Source organism: Rhea americana, unplaced genomic scaffold, assembly GCF_003343005.1.
Source record: "Rhea americana isolate MKP2758 unplaced genomic scaffold, rheAme1 scaffold_173, whole genome shotgun sequence".
In the NCBI taxonomy this organism is placed as follows: Eukaryota; Metazoa; Chordata; class Aves; order Rheiformes; family Rheidae; genus Rhea; species Rhea americana.
In genome coordinates, this window is record NW_028185850.1 from 1,710,741 (window position 1) to 1,737,093 (window position 26,353).

The following is a 26,353-nucleotide window of genomic DNA, read 5'->3' on the forward strand; positions in this document are numbered from 1 at the left end:
TAGTATACTGGGAAAGAAATCATCAGGCATATGGGTCATCATCCCACTAGGAGAAACTGTGTTTGCAAAGGTGTACCGTCTTGGGAACTCTGACAAGGAAGTCTATTAGTTCTTGCACGGTTGCTCTTTCCTGTCCCCTGCCTCAGCAAGCAAAGTTCTCTGCGCTGCGTGGTAATGGTGGGCATACCGAGGCAATCCCCACAGCAAATAGGGCAAAGGAAGCCTTGGGCTCACCGGATAGCCTCGTGGTAGAGTGACCGTGGCTTTAGCGGAGCAGAACATGTGGGGAAACCTGGCGTGTACACTYGTGGAAGCTGTGGCATTCAGCTTTTTTCTCAGGATTTGTTCCTCTTTCAGAGACACAAATGAGGAAAGAAAAGAGCAAGTATTGAGCCTCCTTTACAACTTTATAATCTTTATTTTTTTTATTTATTTTTTTTTTTTTAAGAATTCCATGCATAAACCAGGCATATGTGAAATCTGTTTTCATATTCCTTGGTTGTAAAGGCCATAATGACTATCTTGAGTGTTACAAACTATCAACTAGATTTGATGAAAGTATTATCCTGTGCTTTCAAGGAAAAACGAAGCAGAGAGAAGGAGAAAGAAGGAAAACCTCTGTSATCTCTCTTTCTATCTCTTTTACTTCTTCTGAGTGTTAATGCTCTTTGGACACAGCTGTGTGAGTTGCAAGCTGAGAAAGCCAGACCTAGCAGTATCATGCTACACTTAGAAGTTCAGCTGATGGGATCTATCACACAATGAGACAAAGATTAGGATCCCACCATGAGGGAAAAAAAAAAAGAGGAAGTAGTGCTTATAACATGAACATAATGTTGCCTGCAGGCAGAGGCATGGGATGAAATAGAGGCTTCTCCCCACACTTAGTGTCTTTCATCTGTGCTTATCTCTGGGACAGCAGTGTTTTCATGCCCGTGCTCAGTGGCAAAAATGAAGGGAAGGGAGTATGCTTTCTAGCATTTTTTGAAGTTGGCTTTCAAGTTTTTCCATAGTGTCATGTCAGATGTGRTGTGATATATGATGTTGATATATATGTGTATGTGTACATACACATATAATGTGTCATGAGCTAAGGCTACTCTGTTTTGTGTGAGGAATTTGCTGGTTAAAATAAAAGGGAAGTTGATTGTTACAGCAGTCCAACTTTACCTTGGAAAGGTAAATCCAACTTACCCTTGCAAGGCAGGCTACGTGTTTAGAAAGTATTTATGGACAGTAGAACAATTTTCCTCAAAATGATGGGAATCTGTCTCTAGAAGGAATATTGGCTGACCTGCAAGTACCAGGGAGAGATTATTGGAATTTTGTATCCTCTGGTTACCCAAAACAGAGCAGAACCAAGGCCTACATCACACAGACCTTTGGTCTGTGGGGGAGCATAGGGAATCCTACGGTGTTTACTCATCATTGTTTGTTGTATGTGATCATGTGAAATGTGGATCTAGCAAGAAGACTGAGGAATTTGAGCAAGCTAAGTCCAAAGTGGCRTATAAAGAGGAGGACCTGATCATTGACTACTGTATTTTTTATCTTTTATTCAGAAGAACTATGTTAAGTGACCACAGAAACTCAGGGGTTCCAAACAGCCATGCCTGTCTATCATTGCCCTGTGTGTTATGGTAGGTACCCACAGTATTTGTGGCCAGAATACCAAAAAAAAAAAAAAAAAAAAAAAAAAAAAAAAAAAAAAAAAAAAAAAAAAAAAAAAAAAAAGGCACAAAGTCATGAGCCCTGCCAAGGGACTCAGTAAGTGTCAGAAAATACTAGGTAACTGCAGGAGTGTTCCGGTGCTTGAAATGGGAAGAATGTGATCAACATCATCATGATTCGAGATAGCCAAGTCAACTGGAAATGTCTGGTGTTGCCAGTTTTACAGCTGTATCCTTATATTTGCAACTTCTTTACAGAWTTATTAATGCAAAGATTGTTTTGCTTCATGTAGAATGGCAAACTGCACAGATTCTACAGGCTGCTCGGGTCGGGGGCTTAACACAAACTGCAAAAAGGTCTATTTGTTAGGAATGCCAGTTTCCCAAAGCTCAGTGATACTTGATTTGAAAATAAGGATTTTGATTTGGTTTATAATTAAGATAGGATTCTAAGAAACAGATTAAAATTGTCTTTTTTCACTTACAGTTGGAAAGATAGCTACATTAAGGGTGTTTTTTTCAGATCTGTATATAATTTATTTTTATTTAAAGCAACAGCAGTTTGAAATTTGTTTTTAATTTTCAAGTATTCTGTAAGAGAACTCATCAGTTATACGGGGAGATGCTGTATTTACATTTCACTTTTCATTAAACTAACAAACCTAGATCTATCATCTGCTAATTAAAATAATACCATAAATTGTTTAGGTTACAGATTTGGATTACGCATCTGAATTGTGTCATTGTGGAAGGTGCATAAATGTTTACTTCCTCCCCTCTCCTACAAATATAAGAGCATAAATAATGTGCCTGATGTGACAATAACTTTTTTTTTGAAAAAAGGTACTAGATTTTACTTTGKTTTTTTTTAATTTTATTTTCATGCTCCTATGTAACTGCAGTGCTTTAACAATCTCTAGCAAACTCAAATTATATATATTGATGATACTCTATTGTTAAATGTGTTTATGTTTAAATTGATTGTGTGCAGTTTGCTAACTAGATAGTAGGTTATTTTCTGAAGCATGGTCTGCTTTTTCTGGTTTGCTGAGCAGTCACTGAGTGTTTTAAGATAATTTAAATTAGTTTAATATGTTTAGGAGTTCAAGCATGTATTTCTTTGAAGTCATTAACAAGGAAGAGAAAGAGAACTCTAGCAGACATTTCCATAATGAAGCATGTAAATCAAAAGAATTTGAAGAGAAGCTTCTAAATTGAAGCCCTAAGGATGTAATTTCAAACACCTTATAACCTCTTCTTTTATAGTTTAGACTTGTTTGAATGACAGTATCCAGCTTACATTTAAAAGAAGTCCCTTATGCAACAAAAAAAAAGATATAGCATGAAGTGTGGTTTGCTGCTGTTCTGCTGTATTGCTCAAATCTGTAAAAAACAAACTTCAGCTTCTTAAAAAAATATGAAGAAATAAGCCCTGTAAACCAAAACCAATGGCCATGACAGTATCAGAAAGATGATTGCATGTTTTTTTCAAAATTCACTCTGAAAAATATTTGCTGTAACTAAGCTTGTAGTCCTAGAGAAAGCAAAATTTTTAAGTAGCGAAAGAGAAGCAAAGTGAATTTTTGAGGAGAAATTGGAGACATCCTTAAAAACCAGAGGAATGCCTCTTAGACTTTAAATTTACCTACTGCAAATAAGAAAACTAGCTATTCCTAGACCTCTGGAATGCAGTCTGGGCTTCTGGTCATAGTACTTTTTTTTTCTTTTTTCTTTTTCTTTTTCTTTTTTTTTCAGTAGGCAAAGTGGTTTGGAGTAGCAGATCCAAGTTCTTCCAGACATTGTTGGTTCAGGCGTATGTCGGAAATTCTTCATAGCTGCTTTCTTGCAAGCTGAATTGAACTGCAGTTGGACCTATTTTTGTAATAAGGAATTAGATCTCTTTCACATACTTTATCCCTGTGTTGATCATGGGCTGAAGTCAGGGATACAGTGTTCTTTTAAGTTTGTTTGCATTTCTTTGCATTCCGGAGTGACGAATGTGTGTTTCAGGAGCTAGAATTCGGAACCACGTGGAATCTCTACTCTGGCATTCAGAGGCAGGGTAAAAGGAGCTGAGTGTAGTGTCTACAGGTTTTATGGTGCAAAGTTGTGTTTGACAAGTAGCAAAAGTCCTGAGATGAAATCACGGCCAGCAATGAAATAATGAGAGTGCTGCTGTTGACTTCAGTGGAGTCAGAATTTCATGCTAGTAAGTGTGTAGGTGACAGTTCATACTAAAACCAGCTTAGCCTTTCCAGTATTTTTTTTCTATTTGTATAGAGCACCACATACTCTGAAAATCTTTCTCTGCTAAATATTTTGCAGTATTCTGTTAAATTGTAGTGTAGGTCATTGTTTTTCGGATACAGAAATAGAGATGACGAAAAATGCAAGACTATTCGAATTTGTTTCTGCTAACTTCTAGAGTAAACTGTATGTCTTAGTAAAAGAAGATTAATAGTAAAATKAAGATTTGAAGCAGTTTAGCTTCCATCATTGACTTCAGGGCACTAGAGAAGTTTACCTTCTACCTAATTATTTTAGGAATASTGACAAGGTACTGTTACAATGTTAATTACAGCATTTATTGAGCTCATTAGCAGTGGATCGTTGAGTCCCTAATCACTTGAAACCTGTAGTCCTCTTTATCCCTGTAATTTTTGCTGAAAATCATGCAACTGTCTCAGAAATACAGCATTATGTGGGTTTGCTTTCTGAAAGTTTTTTTTTTAACTGCCAATTTTTAAGCAACAAGTTTTTTGGTAGTATGAAGTTAAGCAGTATTAAGTTAAGGTGAGAAATGACAGCCTGTTTTTTAGATTTAGGTTCTTTGAATGCAGGTGGTTTTAGTGTTTTTTTGTTGTTGTTGTTGTTAACTGTTGTAGTAGTCAGTGTGTGTTGATAGTTAATGTTGGTCTTTTCCAAAAGRTGCTGAACTTATTTTTTCTTCCTTTAATACCTGAAGTTACAAGGTATATATTGAGCATCTCCAATCCTGGGATTCTGAACTGAGAAAGATGCTCAAAAAGTGTTGCTCCTGTTAAGCCTTAAAAGGATTAGTCCTGTAGGTAAATTGGGCTATATCTGTTCTCCATTAGACGAGCTGATAATAATGTTTTGATGGATTTTAATTATTTGTAGCGGTATCTTTTCTGGAAGTATAAATGAGGCATGGTCATTTAAGTTCTTTGTCAAGGCTCTTTCTGCAGAGGAATTTCCCAGGTCGTGACCCTGAAGACAAGCTTTATTAGTTCTGTTAACTTTAGCAGAGTTCTTTAACTCTGTTAAAGAGACCCTTTTATGGCAGGGTCTTGTAGCAACAAAAACAGGATTAGAGTTACCTCTTATTTATCTTTGTAAGCTATAGTACCAGGTAGGCTCGAATGCACAATTTCCCTAATTGTTACTCATCTGAAAATCCATGATAATGAGACCATAGTGAAATCACACTGTATGCATGCTCTTTTAATGAACAAAAAGTTATATGGCTGAATTTCAAGAAGTAACTAAAGGTCACTAATAACTTTTGGAGGTTTTTTTGTACTTTGATTCTTCACAAGTGTAGTAGCTGAATTGCATAGGAAATGTATTTGTGTGATTTTATGCTCAAAGTATTTGTAGATATATGTTGCAATGCTTTGGGAACCTCTGGCCCCCAACGTTAGACATCCAGTATGTATAAATGTTTGCTGTTATTCCCCTTCCCCGGACTCTGCCTTCAAAGAGAAACATTCCAGTTTTGTGAGGAGTTTAAACAAAAGACAGTTCTTAACAGTTACTCAGTTTTGTGGTAGGGAAAAATAGTGTGTGGGTTGTTCAGTAGTAGTTGTACTTTMGAGAGCACAGATGTTAAGTGTTCTTGGACTAATAAAAATGTTGCTTCCATCTCCAAAGGTTTTTCTCTTTTTTTATCTTTATACCATCAGGGCTCCAACTCAACAACGTTCAGTCTTCCCAATGGTGTCAGGGAACATGTTGTTGCATCACATGAGAACTAGGATAAAGTTTTTGGTTTTGCTTTTCAGCCTGACTCTCCACCTTTAGGATTGCTAATTTCTATGGTGTAATTCAGGAAGAACAATCTCTTCTTGTGGTGATGCTTACACTAGCCGATACAGTCTATCAGATCTTCTTGCATCTTCTTTCTCAGTGGAATTGTACAAAGGTTGCTTTTGTCTAGTCTTTGTTTTAGAGTATCTTCCAAAGTGGAGTGAGATGCATGCAAAAAAGAATGTTTAAGGAGGTGGCTGTCTTAAATAGTTGGGGACCTTCTGTGCAATGATTTATGCTGATCTGTTATACCAAAAAGAGCCTTTGCTGAAATACACATGTACTAAAGTTGGAATCTGGATTTAATATTGAAATTTTCTAATTCTAATTTCTGTCATAAAATACTGTGCATTTTTTAATGATTTTTGTGTTGAATCATTTTGAAAGCCTTCATAGATACAGTTGATTGTCCCACAATTACATCCGCCATTCAAACACATCAAGACATCCTTTATTCTCGTATAATAAGCATGTCAGCTTTGTATATAGTAGTTGGGGAAAGTGAATGTCAACATACRATTGCTATTAGTTGCTTACGTATGAAACCAGTGTGTATTACAGAGGGATAAACTGCTCTGACTTGAACATTTGTTAGTACATCCTTACAAGGAGAAAATTAAGGCTCGTTTGTATTTGTTATGTAGAAATGCATATCCTTAAGCACAAGAACTTCTGTTTTTATTGTGATCATCTTGTTTTAGAATTCTAGATGCTCATCAATTTGCATCCTCAGAAGCAAACACAATTTTGCTATCTTGAGATAGTYATTTCCATGAATAGATTCTGCGGTATGTGGAAAAAGTATTTCTGTTTTAGTCTTGGAATTTATTGCATATATTTTGAATTAAGAGTTACTTTCTATGTTTCCATTATACAATTTCTAAAGGATTTTTTTCTAGAAACAGAATGGTTAAAATCTAGGTTTCCTGTGTCCAGTTACTRCTTGAGCTCTGTTTTAGCTTTATCGGTATGCGTGCCTTTAAAATCTTTCCTTTCTATTTTCTTTCTGCTCTTTACACACAATAGTACTTGGACTTTTATCTTTTAATCCAATATTGCACATGGGAAATTTTCAGCAGGCTCCATATCTTGATGCTAGAGTCTCTTGCTTGGGTAGTTGTGGTTAAAGTAGACATCAGTAATGTGCGTGACAAGCTCAGCTTGTCTGAGATACACATTGTCTTGCTTATCAGTGCTCAGTTTCATCTACAGTCCCTACGCCTAGCTCGGTTCCTTACTCTTCCTGTCTTGCCATTGTTAATGGTCTTGTCTTTTGTGTGTTTTCCTATTTGTACGTATGTCTAACTTATAAACAGGTTATAAACCTAGGGCATATTCCATTTTCCTGACCCCTTCTGAGAGGCTATACTTAGGCCAGGAAGATCACACTCTTAAAACAGTTTCTTAAAGATAATGAGCTGTGGTGACAAAACAACGTTTTTCCTAACCTGTCTGTACCTGCACTAAAAACTTTTTGGTGTGATTACTTGCTCATTTTAGTATTGTTATTTTTTTTCCATAATCTTAGAATCTCAAAGGTAGACCAAGTTTTTAGATTCTTTACCGGTTTATTTACTTTTATGTAGTTACTACATTTCTAAATAATAGATTTCTGCTAAATTCAGACAAGCCCAAAGTGTAGTCTCAGAATAAACTCTTGTAGAGATATATGCTTCCTAGTCTTGAAGGCTTAAATTAGATTTGGGAGTTTCTGAACTACTGTAAAACAGTTCCATATACTTCTAAGTTAATTACTTATTTAACTCAAGTAGGGCATTAACAAACCACGTATGTGCTGGTAGACACCAAAAGTACATCCCATAATAAACTTGTATCCAAGAAAAGAAAACATATTTCTGTATTCCATCTTCTTGCTGATTTTAAACTTGTGATGCTGTTTTACAATTTGGGCATTCTTAATAGTCTCTTGTAAGATACTTTTTCAAAGCCTTTTGGAGTTTCACATAAATTATGTCAACTAACTGGATTCTTTGTGTGCTGTTTTGTTTAACATGCTTGAGAATTTGAGTAATTAGTGATACATGTTTTTCCTTGGCAGCAGCTGTGCTAATTGCCTTTTTCATGTAGCATCCACCACTAGAGTTCATATTTCTATTTTTAATAGGCATTTCAGCAGACTTTCCTAACACCGAATATGTCCCATGGGTAGACAGGTTAGAGATCATCACTGGTGTCTTTATCAGAGTATTATTATTATTTTTTTTTATCACACACACTGTGTCAACGTAATATTCAGTAACATGCCACTAGGACTATGAGAACAAAAGCAATTTTGCATGGAAAGTGTAATGTGGAACAGGGAACAGAAATCACACATTTGTTTAGTAAAGATTTTATATTGAGCTGCCAGTAAAGAAACTCTCATGATCTTTATCATTAAGTTAGGTTGCCATTAACTGACAGATTTCATTTTGAATCATTACTGTAACATAACGTGCCTGAAGGTCAGATTTTTAATGCAAATATCTGTCACATTGGCAGAAAGACATTTAGAACTGAGTTATTAGTGAGTGATTTCCTTGATTTCCAAAAGGCACCGAGAAAACGTCTCACATGAATGTGGTATTATCAAACTTAGTGTCAAGGAAGAAAAGAACAAGTTAACGAAACACCAAGACATTTTTCTTCTTCCTTTGCTGTTAAGAGATGTCTAGCATGATGAATGTGTGTGTATATACTTATATATGTAATATGTATATATGACTGAGAACCTGTAAAAAGTAATCTGGATGTCTAATTGATTTATTTGGAACCATAAAGAGTTTTGTTGGTTAAATACTGGTGACACTATGCATAAAGTAACGAATTGTTTGTAACTCTTAATTGTCCATTTTGCTGCATGAGGAAGAGAGGAATTTGCAAATTGTTGTTACATACTCATGGCTGTTTCTTGTGTGTAGTTGTTTGATATTGGAATTCAGACATACTGTTTCATTAGCTGTTGCTTTATATTGAAAATTGTTAAGACCTAATGCTCTATGAAGATTTTCTAGATTTGTGTATTATATCTTGATGGCACTTTGGAAGAAGGAGAAAAGGCAGACTTTCAGTGCTCATCGTGATGAAAATATTTAGCAGGCAAGCTTTCCTTTTCCTCACTGATGTAATTACCATTTATATAATTTAATGCCTTTTCAGAAGGATTGTTCTCCAAACTGAATCYTTGAATGCTCTTACTATATGAGAAATGCTTGTCTGCATTTCTTGTTTGCAACAACTGCTGTTTCTTCTGGACTACRTGAATGCGCATATGTATTCTTATTTCCTATCTGAATATTCAGCCAGCAGATGCATTTCTTTTGCCTTAAGGCCTTTTTCTCCTTTTGAGACCTAGGAAATGAATCATTGCTAATGATTCTGGGAAAACTCAGTACTCTTGTACTCTTCAGAAATCTGAAAGAATGTTCACAATCTACCAAATTTAAATTTATTATATTACATGTAGAAAATTGATGGAGTCATAGTTGGGCTTAGTTTGAAAACACAAGTTCATAGAGCTTTGCTCTAGCTGTTAAATCAGTTTATGCTGGCAAACCTAGTATAAATTGCAACATAGGTGAGTTTGCAAATAACGCTACAGGTCCAGCTTTGTTAGGAGATGCTTAAGTGTAGATAATCCCTAAAATTGCCTTCAACAAGGATGTTATCACTGAAATTACATTTACTTAAGTTGGGTCTATCTTGTGTAATTGGTAGTTAGGGACAGAAGTTAATGTTTTATAGTAAGGAACTTAATTCTAAAACAGTTGTGATTTCCTGTTAACAGCTTTTCGTTGTCATGTAGTGATTTCCTGTTAACAGCTTTTCGTTGTCATGTAGTTAAATATCTTTATTAAACTTCATAGTATCATTTCCTTTACATCAAATATGGTCTTGCATATGGACTAATTAACATCTTAATCCTTTGATTAAAGGATTAAAAAAGTAAAAATAAAAAACTTAAAAGCATTCTTAGTTGTAAACAAACCATGATCTTTCCAAGATTTATACTGGAAAAAACATAGTTACAAATATATAAAGCTAAGGTAGCTTTATATTATATACTTCACACACACACACTATATAGTATGTATTATGTGATATACGTAGAATAATTTATATTATAGAATTATATAAAGCTAAGGGCATTTTCTAATGATATTACTAATGTAACTTTAGTTACTCAAGGGTAGGTAGGTCTCTGTATCGGTTGTGCAATGCTTATGCCATATTTCAGGGACAGGATTTTAATTATACATTAAAATGCATATCTGTATACGTAAAAATTCTGCACAAAACTCATTTTGTGGTGGTGAGGAGAAGAAAGAACAGTTTGAATGCTTCTTCTGTTTGAACTCTTGTGACTGGTAGAACATTGTGAAACAGGCCATTCTTGATTAATGCTGAGAATGATAATGTAAGGGGCTTTCAAGAAATCTCCTGTGTTCATCAGCTGGGAAGTTAAACTTTTTGTGTATCTTAAAAAAAAAGAAAAAAAAAACAAAAAAAACAGAAGCAATTTAAGGAGCAAACAGTGGCAAAGGTCGGGCAGAACTAGCAGTTGAATTTTAATAATTTATGGGGATGAGAGGAGTTTTAGTTTTGTTTTCAAGCCTTTTAAACAATCCTGCATATTTTCTTTATTAGCTCATATTTTTTATAAGATGCTAAAGTTTTCTTCTTCTTTTGCCTCTTCATTCTGAATTTTAAGGAGTGGTAGGGAAGGAGCAGGAATTAATTTCTAGGTCTATATAAAAAGACTGTGCCAGCAAATTAGATTTCTGTAAGTTTTGGTAGCTAGGAGCCAATGATGGGAGCATCAGAMTTACAGTAAATAAAATGAAGAAAGCAGCCTGAGTCAGGCTTGGCTTATTTAGTCTAGACAGTGCTTTTCATGCCAAATGTTGCTGCTCTCATTTCTGCTTGCCAGAGTTACTCTGATACATAGCATTCCTGGTCTGTTTTTATCAAACAAGAGAACTTTCTTCTGCATGGAAGTTAGCTAATAATACAGATGTTTGTTCTTCCTTTGAAGTGCTCTTATAACCTTATTAGTAGCTGTAGGACTGTTTGTTGAAAACCCAATTAGACATCTGCTTGTCTGCCTAGTGTGCACTTCAGCTATGGAAAGTTTTTGTCAAGTTCATTGGCGATAATGTCAGTTTAGACAATCTAATTATGATCTACCACGTAATTTAGAGACGTAAGCCTATGTAATGCAAAAATTTTATTAAGTCTTGGTTGTTTCACGCAAAAATAAAAAGTTAGACTTAATAATTACCTATCTTTAACCTCTGTTACTGGGAGCATTAGCAGTACTTTAATATTTTGCATTCAAATAATGCCCAGGGGCTCCACTGAGTTGTGTACTGTTCAAATGCACAGTAATAGATAGATAAGCAAACATGCTGAAGTTGAGAAGCAATAAAATACATTCAATTTTGGTCATGGTTGTTATAAATAGATAAGAGCTATTTGTCTCTTAATAACAAGTGTAGTGTCCATGAGCTAGTGACAGTGCACTTCATTCCTTCACTTAATAGTCTCTTGGTAGCTGTGATAGCAAGATAGGACTAGCTATTCTAGCAGCCTTGAACTTAGACCAGCGTTATGAAAAAATCCTACTGTCACTTTACTCTTATTTGTATATGCCAACCATTGAAATAGATGGAAACAGTCCATTTGGCACCCAAGGAAAAGTGCCTAACATTGCCACCCTAGTGTGCTCTAAACAGGATTTGAACTCTGCCTGAACTGTTTGCCCTGGAACAGTTAAACCAATATGAGTCTAATGACAGGCTTGGCTTTTGCTTAGCCTCGGGGCCTCTGGCGTGAGTGATGCTGCTGTGGATACAGCACTCCCTGCAAGGGACTCAGGCAGATCTCCAGGACTAGCAGAGGCTACCCTGCTGGAAGGGGAAGAGGCATTTGTGCTCCCAGCCTGGGAGGAGGGTGGTTTAGCAACCTGGCACCAACAGTGATAGCACCGGCCACTGTGCTTTTCAGAGAAGTGGAGAAGCACTGTAGTAGGGCTGCTGCGGTCTCTTCCAGAGACGTAACAGGCACTGGGGTGATGCTTGTTATCAGTCTAGGCCTGAAATGTTTGCTTGTAGCCCTTTATATTCCAAGTATATTAATGTTTTTCAGCGTTGATGTATTATTTGCCTTCTCTCTGAGGCAGCAAATGCTGCTCTCTGTCTTCTGAGATCAATTAAAAGGGACAGTTCTGAAGCTTTCTTTCACAGGGATCTACATAAGGAAAAAATAAAGCTTTCATTGTAGCACTGGGTCCACCTGAATTCACATCTTATCCCTACCTTATTCAGACTTAGCCATATTAGCCTTGCTAAGGACCATCACTTCACAAGTCCTGCAGCAGATCCCTTTTGTACTAGTTCAGGAAGAAAAAATGTGGATCCTTGGTAGCTTTTGTATGCAAGCCACGGACAGCAGAGCTATGTGCTCTCAGGAGCAGGATGCAGTTGAAGAGCAGTATCCTTGATTCTAGTGGAAGAAGTGGTATAGCAGTTATGCTATGCCATGCYGTTTTGATTATAAACTCTAAGAACTAGGTCATATTGAAGGAAATTTGAATATCAAGGGAACAGTTAGAACAGAGGAATCTCAAATCTTTTGACATTTGATCATATCAGCTCCTACTGGAATTCTCTCATGAGCAAGACTAGTTGAGCTTTTCCGATGACTGGCAAAAACCTGCCAGTTAGCTCACATCCACACTAGCAATGAAGTGATACTGGGCTTCTTTTAATACTTAGAGTACTTTTACCCGCACCCATACTCAAGATAGTTATTGATTTTTATTGATATTTTCAAGATGGTTATATTTACCTATAACTAGCTAGCTAGTTATACTCCAAGAAGATCAAATTTGAGGGAAAATTGTGCAAGAAAACGGCGGTCTAGAAAACTCTTAACTTTACAAACCTGGCTTCATCTTCTGTCTTGCAATTTTTGTGCAGCAAACATACACCTTCGTGATACAAGAGCAGGTGACTTGAGCCCCCTGTTGAAACTAATAATACCAACTCATACTTCAGGTGAACATATTTCCTTTAAAGAACTGGAGTTTCTAGAGAAAAGATTACAGCTTGCCCATGTACTACCAAGTTAGATGACTCTTTCTTGTAAAACAAAGCTTACTCCTATATTTCTTTGCTTGAATACTAGCTAAATTAAGGAGGAAGAAAATATAATAACTGCAAAGGAAGAATTATGCAAATGTTTTAGATTTTGGTGATAAAACTTTCAGCCTCCCAGCCTCCCAGTCTATGTCTTTAGTATAGACTTTGCTCTGTGTATTAAAATATGCTTTACAACATGTCAGCCTTAACAAAATGGCACTTGAAGGACAATGTCTGTCTGTGTCTGGTCAAAGAAGATAAYGCTATTAAACTAGTCCTGTTTAACCATTGCTGTAATATGGATTTTTGTTATCATGGCCTGCTTACACATCGCTTTCAGGTGCAAGGAGGGAATTCGGCAGAGGTCCTTTTATCTACAGGTACAGAAATGAATGTCCTCAAACCAATTTTTTAGAGAAATCAGTATATGAGGGAAGGAATGTAGGGATTCTTCAAAGAAATTTACTCTGTTATGTAAACAATACTGAAAGAAGTGTCTTCAGCTTTATCTCAGATTGAAGCTTTTTTGGTGATACTTTTATCYGACTTGTCTGTTTTGAATTGTGAGCCTGACCTCCCACTTCCCTGAAGCCTCTCCTGTTTCTCCCCTTGTTTAATACCTGTGCACACTATTCTTTTAGCCAAGTCACTATTAAAAAAATACTGAACAACACTAGCTGACAAACCTGCTTCAAGATGTCTCTTCTGCAGTCAAACCTAAACAGCCAGGCTGATCACACAGTGCTGTATTTGAATGCTGAATTCGACGTGGACATGGTGTTACTTAACTCATCCCTCTAGTCACACGCTCTCATAATATGGTTTCCAGGTAGCTTTCTGCTTGATGGTAGGGGAGTAAGAGCTATATGAACCTAACTTGGGTGATCTGAATGTCCTGTGAGACAGTGTCAACAGCATTTCTGAATCAAGTTTTTTGACTATTGGTGGTGGTGGGGAATAAAGAAGCAGTATTTTGTTTCTGAAGCAAATCTCTAGTACTTGGTTAAATAAATTTYCCTCAACATCCAATATCATCAGTAGTGTATGTTCTACTAAGAAACTGGTAATCATGGCATGTAATAGTCATCCTATTGACTAAGAAGGGCTATAATTCTCTGGGTTTTTTTAAGGGTAAAAGAATTATATGCAGATTTATGTATAAAGGAAAGGTGTGATAACCAAATAGATATGAGTATGCTATGCCATGCTGATGTAACAGCAATGAGTTGTTCCTCTTAGTAGAGTTTCCAATCTTAAAATACTACAAATGCCAAAACACCAAGAGCCAAGGAAGAATGATGTCTGATGGAGACATGCAGACAAAATCTGTGCTGATAAAAGCAGATATTCTGAGTGGATAGTCTCAGGGGTGGGGGGGGAAATAGGAGTTAGCAAAACTGTTCTTTATATCAATAACGGAGAGCAACCTATCTCTTTTATGTTTGCAGAGCAGAGAGGCCCTGGCAAGGAAAATTAACAAATAGATGGTATGGCAGCTGTATTAAGCAGGGATAATAAAGGACTGCTGATGTGATAGTTGACTTTTTTTTTTTTATATACATATAGTGCAGTTTTATAAAGGATTTTATACCTCAGTGTCTAAAATATTTTGGCTTTTTTGATTTATCTTGATGTACTTTTGTCTCAGTTTGAGGCATTGGGAATATCTGAAAAGCTTCTTACAAAGAAAGAAGCAGATACTTGTAAAAATCTGAAAACAAGGTAACTGGTGTAGATTGGTGTATGAAGTAATTTGGTGAGCCTTTGAAAGGAGTCTTAACACCTTAGAAAGCTTGTATAAGACAAATATTTCTCAGAGGGAAGCAAGGAAAGTTATAATATCAAAATATATGAGTGTACTGGATTGACTGCTTGCTGTTGTGTTACTTAACAGCCAGCCTAATGATTTTTTGCCAAAATGTTGGCAGGCAGACTTTGAGGCACAGTAGTTATTTGCATTGAGGGTAGTTAGGATATAGATTGCAATTGCAGGGAATATGAGGTAAGGCTTTGATCTGGTATGTAGGAAGCCTAAAGACAATGCTGGAAGTATAGTATCTTCTCTTAATGTGGGGAAAGAACTTTAACCAAACACAATGAGGCTATGTAAGCACTATATTAAAAAAGTTTGGCTTGGGAGATAGTCTGAGGAGTTATTTTTCTGTTGTGTGTAAGAGTCATAGAATTTCTCATGAATGTACTTTTCTCCAGTAGATTCAAATTAACAAGAGAGTCTGTGTAGGACAAAATGCTGTTGTCTGCACTAACCACAGATCTGCAGCAGTTACTAAGCATCCTCAGATAGCAAGACTAAAGAATCGGTCTTTGCTTTGGAGATAGGGGCTTGGCCACACTCCAGATGTAGGAGGACAATACTAAAATCATTGTTTGACTGAGCTCAGTTGGAATTCTTGAGGCCCACTGCTCTGGGGAAGTACTAGTAGGCAGTCACCTATGATATAGGGCTTACCACTTGTACTCTGAGAGCAGTTATCTACACTATAGATCTATGGCTCTTTGAGGATGGCTGTTGCAAATACCCTCTAATCTACCCTAATTTCTACTTGTTTCYGAGCCTCAGCTGAGAAGTGGGAGAGGCTCACAGCACCCCACTCTTTATGCCTTCTTTAGGCAAAGGACAGTGTAGTCCTATTAGTACAGTGTAGTACTATTAGTAGCTTGAGGAACGTATATCTTTATAGTATGATCCATACAGCTTTAATTTCTTGAAGACTTGCAATTATAGCTAGGCAGTGGGATGCTGCAGCCCAGGGCCCCCAGATAACTTGCACCCAGATAACTTGCATTTTCCTTTCATGTGGCTAGCTGCTACATAATTTTTCTCCCCTATTCATTGCTGGGTAGTGCTATGGGATTTGTGTGTGTGTCTGTCAGCTGTGGGGAAGGCCAATTTGATTGCCAGTAAAGAATTGATTCCCACTACCATGCTTTGGGTGGGAAGCAGGGAGAGGTTTCCTCTGAGAGCTGGCATGATCTTGCTTGTGCAGTGAGAAGCTGAGGTTTTAGGGAGTAATCTAGCAGTGCAAATAAGGAGCTGGGACTGTGGGTGAGAGAGTCTGTGAGCTTGAAGAAATAATCTTGTTTGACAGGAGGAGGAAATAGTTTTGCTGTAAAAGGAAGCCGTGTGGTTGTGGGACATTTGTCAGAGATCTGGAGTAGTGCAGGCAAAGAAAAAATGGACAGCATGTAATGTGCAGCTGAGAAACAGAGACAAATCTTCTCATGAAAGAGGGAAAAAAAGTATTGAAAAGGGGAAAGAGTAGCAGTGTTCTGCATTATAGTCAGAGGAGTATGGTTGGGAAGGAATGGTGTTCTGGGAACAGGGGGAAAGTCAACTGGGCATAAGTCCTATTTTCCATACCAGGTATAAAATGTCAGTTGTGGGAAACAGAGGTTTAGGCACACTCCTGCTTCTCTTACAAGACTGGAAAGCTCTGTGTGCTAACAAGATTGAGCTCCAGTTCATAGTTTTGAGGAGTGTTTTTCTCCTCCCTCCCTGTTTTCTGAATTGTCTGTGATAGGATACTTCAATTGGAAAGAAAGTGATAAGATACCCATAGTCTTTCTCAGATGCCTCTTGAGCTGACACAGCAATGAGAATGCCAAACATGAAAAAATCTGGGGCTTAGTTTGAATCTAGTAAGTTTTACAACCTATTCTCAGATCTAGGAGTACAGATGAATGTCTGTTTTTTTAATAAGTGTTTTCCAGTCTAACTTTTTAATTCTTACATCATTCTTTGTCTTCTGTTTTTTCATAAAACAGGATGCTACCCCTTTCGTCTCAAACACTGATGATGAATCTTCATCATGGCCAAACACAGGAATATGTGATCAAACCCAAATATTATCCAGTAAAAAAAGTGATTTCAGGAGAACAATCTACTGAGGGCTCATTACCACTGAGACTGGGCCAGGATCAACTTGTATCACCTTTTCAATGTGAGTATAACTGCAAAAAACATACTTTTTTTCTACCTGCATTCCCCTGAGTTCCCTCTCTTTAATATCTTTAAAATTTCCTATGTTTATCTGAATTCCAGTAACACATTAACACAGATGAAAGTCAAAATAATTAAAAAACAGATAATTCTCAGATTAGCAAATGGTCCAGTGTTCTGCATCCTTCTGAGAGGCATCCTGCATGAAGAAAAAAATTGAATCTGATTCACTGTTGGAATCTCATTACACTGTTTCTAGATGATAGTTTTTCTTTAAGATAAAAGATGCTTTGTGAACTCTTGCTAGAGTAAGCGTAAGATGACAGCTCCCTTTACTTCAGCATGATGGATACACTTCTTGGAAACTGGAGTCCAGGACTGTGGTCTCGTTGATGACTGTTTTTCTCTGTATTTAATTTATTATGTGTTTATGAACTTCTTCACAGTATGGAGGTTACATGAGAGTTTCTACTTCGTTTTTATAAAAAAGTGATTGTGTAGGTGCCCAGCTTGTGGCCTTGGCTCATGCCCCATTGTGTGGGGAGCTCAAGGACAAATTTTGGCTTAAAAGATGAAGAGCTTGATGAATTATGGGCTGGGTATTACAGAGTGTCTGCTGGCTTGATTTGGAGAAAAGTTCCTGCAGTTAAATAATGGACCAATTAACATGGGGAGCTAAGGTACTTAACAATCTCCTCACAGACTTCCTTTGCTATAGCACAGAGAAATATGCTCTGCTGAGGATTTAGGAAGAAGCTGACCTAAATCTGCAAGTATAGTATCCTTGTGTGAGTATCTTTGCATTCGGTGTTGCACGTCCTTATGATCTGTCCACTTATATTTAAATGTAACTCCTGCTTTCTTTTCCATGACTGTAAACGCATTGACTATTCGTTAGAATCTCGGCCCTAACAGGAAGAACCGTGGGCAGCCTGAGGCCTTTAGGTTAGTTTTCTCAGTGCGAATACAGAGCAAGTAAAGTGTACTGCTTGCAAAACATTACATCCCTTTCTCAGAAGGTTCAAAGGCATATAATTGCTTTGTCATCAATCAGTAGTTCTTTTTGCAAAGCAGATACCATTCTTTTTCTTCTAGTCAGCTGTAATTTTCCTCTACGTAAGATATTAGTGGTCTTCAGTCTTGGATTGCGTCCTTCTCACTTTAGGAGTGCGTGGCCAATCTTTCATGGTATTCCTATTTGCAAGCTGAGGAGGTATGGACTTCTGGATTGAAAAATGGCTAGACTCAGAAGCAGTACTTGATTGTTTCACATCTGGTTGACTACCAGTAGGATGTGAAGTACCCAGCAGTTGTTTTCTGGGTTTGATATCATTCAATGTCTTCATCAGAGACTCAGAAGATGAGGCAGAACACACTAGTAGCAAGTTTATGGTGGATACTAAGTTGAGGTGAGGCAGGGAGATGTGCTTCAGTAATAAAGCTTCAGTTCAGGAGGGACCTTGAGAAGCGTAAGGGCTAGGTCAACAGAAACCTTGTGAAGTTCTGCAAGGAAAAAGGTCAAGTTCTACACCTGGGGAAGGAAAATTCCATGTATTGATACAGGCTGGGAAGTAACTTGCTGAAAAAGATATGAAGGTGATCTTGAGCCAGCAATGTATTCCTACTATGGACAAGGCAAACTGCCTCTCCCAGGCTACGTTATGAAGAACACTGCAGATCAAGAGGAGTAACTCTCCTCCTCTGCATTGAACTGGGAAGGCTACACCTGAAATACTGTATTGCATTTTGGGCCTCTTAGTTCAAGAGGTAAGTAGACAAACAAGAGCAGGGGATCTAGTGGAGGACTGCTGGTTTGGAGCCAAAGGCGTAAATGTGATGAGAGGTTGAGGAAGCTGGGTTTGTTTGGTCAAGAGAAGGCAAAGCGGTGATCTGATGGCAGCATACCCCTACCTGAAGGCTTGTTGCCAAGATGACAATGTTATAATCTTAGTTGCAGCGGATGATATTGCTCAGGGAAGTGGCCACAAGTTGTAGCTTGGGAAGTTCAGACTGGACATCAAGAGGGAAAAGGTTTCAGTAGGAGCGTGATGCAGTGCTGGAGCAGGTTACCCCCTGAAGCTGTGGAACCTCCATCCTTGGAGGATTTCAGAGCTCTGATAGACAGAGCCACACTGACCTTATCTAGTATGACGATAGTCCTGATCCAGGCAGCCTGGAGACCTGAAAAGATTGCTTCTAAACAGCGTATTTCAGTGATGCACTTGGGAGAGACATAACCCCTTTTTTACTTTGCCTGTGGACAGTTGTTGACATCATCTAAGACCTGAAAGTATAAATTTTTAGCAAGATTGAAAAAAACATAGTAATGCATTCTTTTACATTCCTAAAGTAGATATTCATTCTTCAGAAAAGGTATTTAAATATAGGTTTCATTTTGCAGCTTGTGACAGTTAAGATTGAGTTTTTAGAGTCATTGTTTTACCCTTCCAACTGAAAAAAGTGTTTCTTCTAAATCACTTACCCAGTGTTGTTGGAGTTTGTGTTGCCTGATTGTATAGAACACTTCGCATACCCTGAATGGGCCACCAAATCCCCAGCTGTAAAATTTGATATTGCCACTTACTTATCTTAAAAGCATGTAGTGAAAATACATTAATTAGCACCTGAGGCAATCAGAAATCACACCAAATGCAAAACTCAAGAGGAAATGCAAAGACCACCTTAACCACAGCTGCAACTGCATTGTGTGAATAAAACATGTTTATACAACAAAGCTATCTCAAGCATAATATGTGTGTGTGTGTGTATAAAAAAGATGGTAAATGAGCCTAATCTCAGAAAGAAAGTGCATTCAGAAAGAGTAAGAAATGTATGCAAATTTTGCAATTGAAGTATGTTTAAGTTTTTGCAGTTAAATAGCATGGATAGCATAGCTTTTTTTCCCCTTTTTTTAAGGAAGATGGAGATTACTTTGTAAAATACAGTAAGGAGTCAGTCTTGTCTCTATCTCACACACACACACACAAAAAAAACCCCAGAAATTTTGGGCAGAAACCAAAAATGTCTCTGTCATTTAGTAGTACAAGTCACATAGTGGTTAATAAATACAGGAATACAGTATGCTACATTGGCTTAATTGTATGTGTGTTGTGGCTTGAAACTGGACAAGTATGCATGTATGGGTGTTAGTGTTTTAGAATCTAATCATGATTTTGAAGGCAGAATTTAGTTCTTTATGTAAAGATGAAGCAGAAACAATCATGCAAATCATGTAACAACAGTTCCAAATTACTGACACAGTAAATTGCCTCATATTTTACATCATCACTTTATATATTTTTATATAGATGAAATATGATTTATGTGGAAGAAAATGTACCAAAACACAGAACTCTTGTGTATAGAATACTTTGTTACAATTTTGACAAAACAGTGGGTTTCTTACTGTTGGAAACATAGTACACTGATAACTTAAAGAAGCTCTTGTTTAAGATAGTACAAAATTTACACATACTGTTTCATTGATTTTATAGATTGATTTAGTATAAGATTTACACATACCGTTTCATTGATTTCATAGATTGATTTTAGTAGAAACAGATGTTGCTTTAAAAGTCCAATTTACACTATTTTTTGTGAAACTGCACCATTCTGACTTCACTATGTGACACTTACATCATAATAACACTATTTCCCCATCAATAAGTATGGGAAAACAGCTGTAAAATACATAAATGTTCTACTGGTGAAAAAATGCATTCAAAGATATGACACATATGCCATGTAAATGCATCTATGTGAGTTGACATTCTACCACAGCTCTATATTAATCATTCAGCATGCGCTGACTTCAGGGAAAAATCTCACCAGGTCAAAGGCAGCCCAGATATTCTTTCCACCCTTCTTGGTATTTCATTGTGGAACAACTTTGCATAAGCAACAAAATAATTCTGTCGCAGGCTTGTCCTAATCAGAGTGTTCTGCAGTGTTTCTTTGGTGAAACTTCTGCCAAAGCATATGTGTGTGTGTGTGTGTTGGAGTTGAACTCTGGTGTTTTTTCTAAATAGCACTTTTAGGAAATTTAGATGTAAAGGAATAAAGTTGTTATGACTGTGCTCTGATTAAACAAGGCATAGCCAACAGCATGAGGTGGGTAAAAAGAGAATGAACAGTTAGAGGACTAACAGACAGAAGAGGAGTAGTCCAGTAACTGAAAAATCACAATACAGTCTATGTGAAGAGACTGGCTAATCAAATTCACTTCAGTTACTCGTGGGAACTGCGATTCATGCCTCGCTTCTGAGATTGTAGATGATCAACTACAAAAAAGGAATGGTTTACTGTTAAATATTGAATTTTCTTTTTTTCCCCCATCAAAATACAAAGCATATTTTGAGGAGAGGAGGCAGGGAGGCTTTTACAGCACATTCTAAAATGTTTAGGTTTTGGTGCAGCCAGCATCAGGATCAAGCAACAGTGTGGTTTTGATGACAAAACCTGAACAATTTTAGTGAAGAATTCTTTCCCCCCATCATTTGAATGCATTTCCCACACTGCTTTTGAAAGCCGTGACAATTCATGAAAGTCACTTAGGGACTGTGTTTGAATCCAATGGGACTTGGAAACAAGAGGCTGAACTTCAAGTATAAATTAACTGGGTTAACATTAATGCAGTTAGATCTGTAGAATTAAACAACACATTTGCTTTGCTTTTTGCTTTAAAAAGTAGGGTAGCAAATTCTGAAAAAAAATTAACAAATTTATATAGTTTGTTTAGCAATTATAAAAGACTGGAGCTATTTGAAATCCTCAGAGACAGAACAGTTATGTATAAATGCAAATTACTTCTCTCAGTATGCTAGAGCTGCAGGAATTTTAACAATACTGTTTCCAAGCTTTCTTCACAGTTATATGTGTCCATACAGAGTTCGTGATTGAGAACCAGCCAGTAAATCTCTTCTCCTCTCTCTTCCCCTGACTGTGTGTGTTTGGACTCCAGAAAGATCTTATGACTCTGAGCTTACTAATAATTGAATGTCTGTGTGACAGACTTGGGCTGCTGGTACTTTATAGGAATTAATTTAAATGGTCACTTAGAAATGGATGATCAACTATTCACATTTTAAAAGATKGAGGCCAAGACTGATGAACAGCAGTGTGGGGAAAAATGTTGGAAAAATAGATTGGTAATCTGGCAAATGGAGTTAAAAACAGCCCAGCTTTCTAGGGGAAAGCCCAGAATGAGACAAATGCATCTCAACTGCTGTGATGAAAGAGAGTTGGCTTCAAAACTAAAGATTTTTGAAGAAAAGAGAAGAGACTTTCCAGAAAATTCTGTATGGGGAAAACCTCTATGACATATTTGAAAAATAGTAATTCAGCTAGATTCATGGACAGATTGAGCCTGCACAACTAAAAGCCCCTTAGCAAGAGTAACGTCAGAATTGTTGTGATCCAGGTCTTGGATACCAAGGATCAGTTCTGCCTGTTGCAAGTAGCTAAGTTTGATTTTACTCACAGGAGCCCTGCGACTGCTCTCCTGAGATGTTAGAGCCGTCACCCGCTCCAGAAGTGAAGAACAAAAGCTGACCAAAAAAAGCAAAAATACTGCAAGGAGAATCATAGAAGGTCCTTTCGTACCGTGTGAAATGGAGATTTCAGAACCAGTGACATCCTTGTTTCTGTGGACTTTTTTCTTTAGAAAAAGGTCTTGGCTTCATGCACTGCTGAGAGAGGTGATTTTTAACGGTGATTCAGCATGTGGAGAGGGCTATGCATATTTATAACTTAGTTCCATGACGTTCTGTGCCTTATGTCACTGTTTACAGTTTGTTGACTTCCTTAGTGCTTTTCAGTTGCTTCCTTTTGGGAAATGTAATATTAGATGAATATATTCTGTAAGCTATTTTTTTAACTTTTATTCTGTATTATTCCTGGAAATGATAACCATTTTAGAGTGTAGCACTTAAGATTTGGTTTCTTGTTTAAGGGAGTCATGTACCTGGGGGGGAGGAAATTATACATCTATTTCAAGAATTTCTTTTATAAAGAAAATACACTTTTCCAACTTAAGACTTGGTATACTATCTTAGGGTAGGGTGAAATCTGCTGTCTTGATAATGGAAGGAGCCTAGATAATAACCTTAGGCAAAGCATGTAATTTCAGTTGGCTGAAATCAGGTGGGAGTGAATCCTACTCTCAGTGTATAAAGGCCTAATTCAGCGCTTCTTAGAGTTTTTGATAAAGCGAACTGTAGTTGTTACGTCCAGTAGAAAATACTGAAGTGTCAGTTATACAACTACTGCCCACCTAACTAAACTCCTGTATCACTCTCAGGTTTTGTGGAAAGATGCTGAATTTATTACCTGAGCATGTGGTTCCTGTGGTAGTGCCAGCCATCAGTGGAAATATGCGATGGGCTGTGAAGTCATTGCTGCTGCCTAACAGCTGAGATGAGCACTGGGTAGACTGCATTTCTGTGCTGGATCTAAAGAGGATTCTCTATTACTAGATTTGGGTTTATGGTTTTTGTTCCCTTGCCTTCCCCCCCCCCCCCCCCCCATGAAAGCCTTCTGGGTCCAGATAGCCTTTAGGTCCCAAAGGCAGTTGATATCTTGAGTGGGATATAAACAAGGTTTGCATACCTGAATGCCATGCTGCGTTGCTGACTGCTGGAAATGTCTCCAGACTCTAAGTGTAAGCACGGATGTGAACTTATAATTGTAAGACTCTTGAGGAACTTGTAGTTCTGTTTCTGGGCAAGTGTTTCAGTCTGAAGAAGACAGACCATCTGGGTGCTAATCTCTTGCTTAATTTGTGCCAGGATCTGCAGCTGAAGCATTCCTCTGTCTGCCTCTCCTCAGGCTTTTAGTCAGCTAAGCCAAGTTAAAACTCTCCTGCTGGATTCAGCTCTATAAAACACTATAGCGTAGTCATGTTAGGGTTTGAAACCCCAGCTGTAGTGAAGAGTCCCCCAGTTTCTCAAAGGATTCTCAAATCCTGAAAGGATTTGAATTAAGCACAGTCCTGTGTTCTCAGCTTTTCCTGCTCACTGGATTGGACATGTTTGTGTTCAGCTGCATGCTGATACGGTGATTGCTTGMTCCCTGCAATTAACTTTTCTCATCTCTTGTGCAAGAAGGCCTAGTGCTGATTAGAGGTGTAATTTAAGGCTATAAAATTTTAGCTCTGAGATGCTAGACTTCTTAGYGTAATATCCTTTTGTAGATCTAGATGCATATAATAACTTTAAAGTGTATTAACATAAACCAGATTTAAAAAAAAAAATCCTCACCAGGAAGTTTAATCAAACAGAATTGAGGCCATTCTGTCAGCATCTCAAACTACAGTGCGAAATCTATTGATTTATTTTGTTCAGTCTTTTTTTCTGGAGCATCCCAACCTATGTAAAAGGAAATGAAAGATATACTGCTTACTACCAACTATTGGTTAGATTTTTTTTTTCRCATTGTTTTAAGCATGGAAAATGACTGTAGTCCCAGGTAGGATGTCCTCTGTCTGAGGATGGCATATAGAGAATCATTGTGGTGGTAAAATAGACCGGAAGAAAAAAGGTTATTCATAAAACCTGCTGACAGAGATCTGATGTTTCCAGTCTGTGTGTGATTTGTGTGTTATGCACTCGCACAGAACAAAGTTGATTGTAATTGCTGTGAATTCGTCTGACTTGGACTAGAAAGGCTGTGTTTGAGAGAGAATGTTTTATCAGCAGAAGGCCTTTGGGGGACATGTAAATATGACTATAAATTTATTTCAAAACTACTTCTGCACTTGGACCTGCATGGACAGCTGCTTCTTTAATGAGGTACTTAAGTGATGGCCATCCTTGTCAAAGAAAACAGAACAAGCCTTTCTTGTAGACTGCACAAAGTTCAAGGTTAATGAAGAAATCCTAGCTGAATGAGGCAATTTTTGCAATAGTAAATGTATATAGTGTATATATAGTAAATATAGTAATTTTTGCTATAGTATTACTTTAAACGGCTATAATGTGTACTTGCAKCTCTATCTTAAGCTGATATTAAGAGAACTGAAGGGTAGGCTATTCATCTCTCCTAGAATAGACCAAAAATTTTGCTGTGTGTTAGCATTATTTTTAATGAGGAAATCAACAGAAGATCTTTCCTTTGCTGTGACAGGAGCCAGGGAAGAGATTGTATCCCTATGGTAATTGGGAAGGAAAAAGGCTTTTCTAGTGACCTTTCTTTCAGTTATCTTTTTTCTTATATATCTTCAGAAGCATGAAATTTCTAACCCAGTCTTCTGRATGATTTCTTTCCCTGCCTGTCAAGGATACTGAAGAAGCAAGCAGGGTTTAAAAAGAAGGAAAGGAGTACAATAGAACCAAGTCTAAGAGCTCTGTTCAGGCTGGAGGAAGAAGGTTGTGGTAGGAGCACATGAACAAGAAACAGGGAGGAAATGTTGGCATGAAGATAGTGACATGGCTAGAGAGAGAAATAGATATATAGATGTGTGTGTAATAGCAATGATGACAAGAATGGCAACAAGAAAGAAATTGTGAAGGCCTCTTTTCTGTTACTATCATAAAGGATAGCAGGATAATGTCCTGCTCTTTGAATTGGCTTCCATAAAGGCAGTAGAGCTGAGCACTTGCAGAGTGATAGAGTATCAGAGATTAAGCTTTTTTTTGCCAAGGAAATAGCTGCAATATTGTACACATGCAGGAAAAAAAAAAAGTTATAGAGGTAACAAAAAGTGGAACGAATGGTGGAATTGATTACATATAATGTATAGCTATAACTGTCTAGATGTAGTAATTAAAGGACAGCATGACATACCTATCTCCTTTCTTGTTCAAAATGTTTGGGTGGGTGAGTGTGCATGCTTGCAGAACCATGGGAAGTACTTCTTAAGCATCTGAGATGGCACTGGATCTTGGATGAAGTAGAGCTGGGTTGCTTATTTCAAGAAAGATGAGAACTAAGTGAAAGGAATCAAAAACAAAACAGGAGAGAATGCAAGTCTACAAAATGTGGCCTGTTAGGAGGAGAGAAAATATTGAGATAGTTTTTGTCTAGAGAAGACGAAACTGAGGAGATGCACAACAGCAGTCTCCAACTATGTTAGAGGTTGATCCACAGGGGGATAAAGTGTTTTTCAGAGTTTGCTGCAGATAAGGCAGTAAAGCACTTGAACTGCAACAGGGGAAATTTGGGTTAGGTACTAGGAAAATTTTTCTAATATGAAGAGAGACTGAAGCACTGGAATACATTCCTTGGGGACTCTGTGGAAACTGCATAATAGAAGGGTTTTAAGAATAGACATACTTTCAGTGCAGTACTGTTGTTTCATCCTGCCTGGGGAAGAAGAAAAGAGAGGAAAGATTAAGTGATCTCTCAGAGTCTGTTCTAGTCCTTTTTAGCTCTAGCAAAGACTGTATCCCTCTCAATGTGTAATAGGAAATTTAGGAAAGTTCTGCCTCTGGTCTGTGCATAAATGTAGTGACTCTCCTTTATTCCTCCCCCACCACACTTAGCTCTTTCTGTAAGTTCATATTCCAGACTCTGACATATGCAGGATGTATGAT

General features: G+C 37.4%; 1 protein-coding gene across 3 annotated transcripts in view; it reads left to right on the plus strand.

Annotated features, from left to right (window-relative positions):
- LTBP1 (latent transforming growth factor beta binding protein 1) overlaps positions 1–26,353 on the plus strand; it is a 188,007-nt gene that overhangs the window by 19,971 nt on the left and 141,683 nt on the right. For all 3 annotated transcript variants that reach the window (XM_085301182.1, XM_085301183.1, XM_085301184.1), the window contains exon 2: positions 16,649–16,824. In XM_085301182.1, coding sequence (XP_085157308.1) covers positions 16,649–16,824 — 176 coding nt within the window. The remainder of the gene's footprint in view (positions 1–16,648; positions 16,825–26,353) is intronic.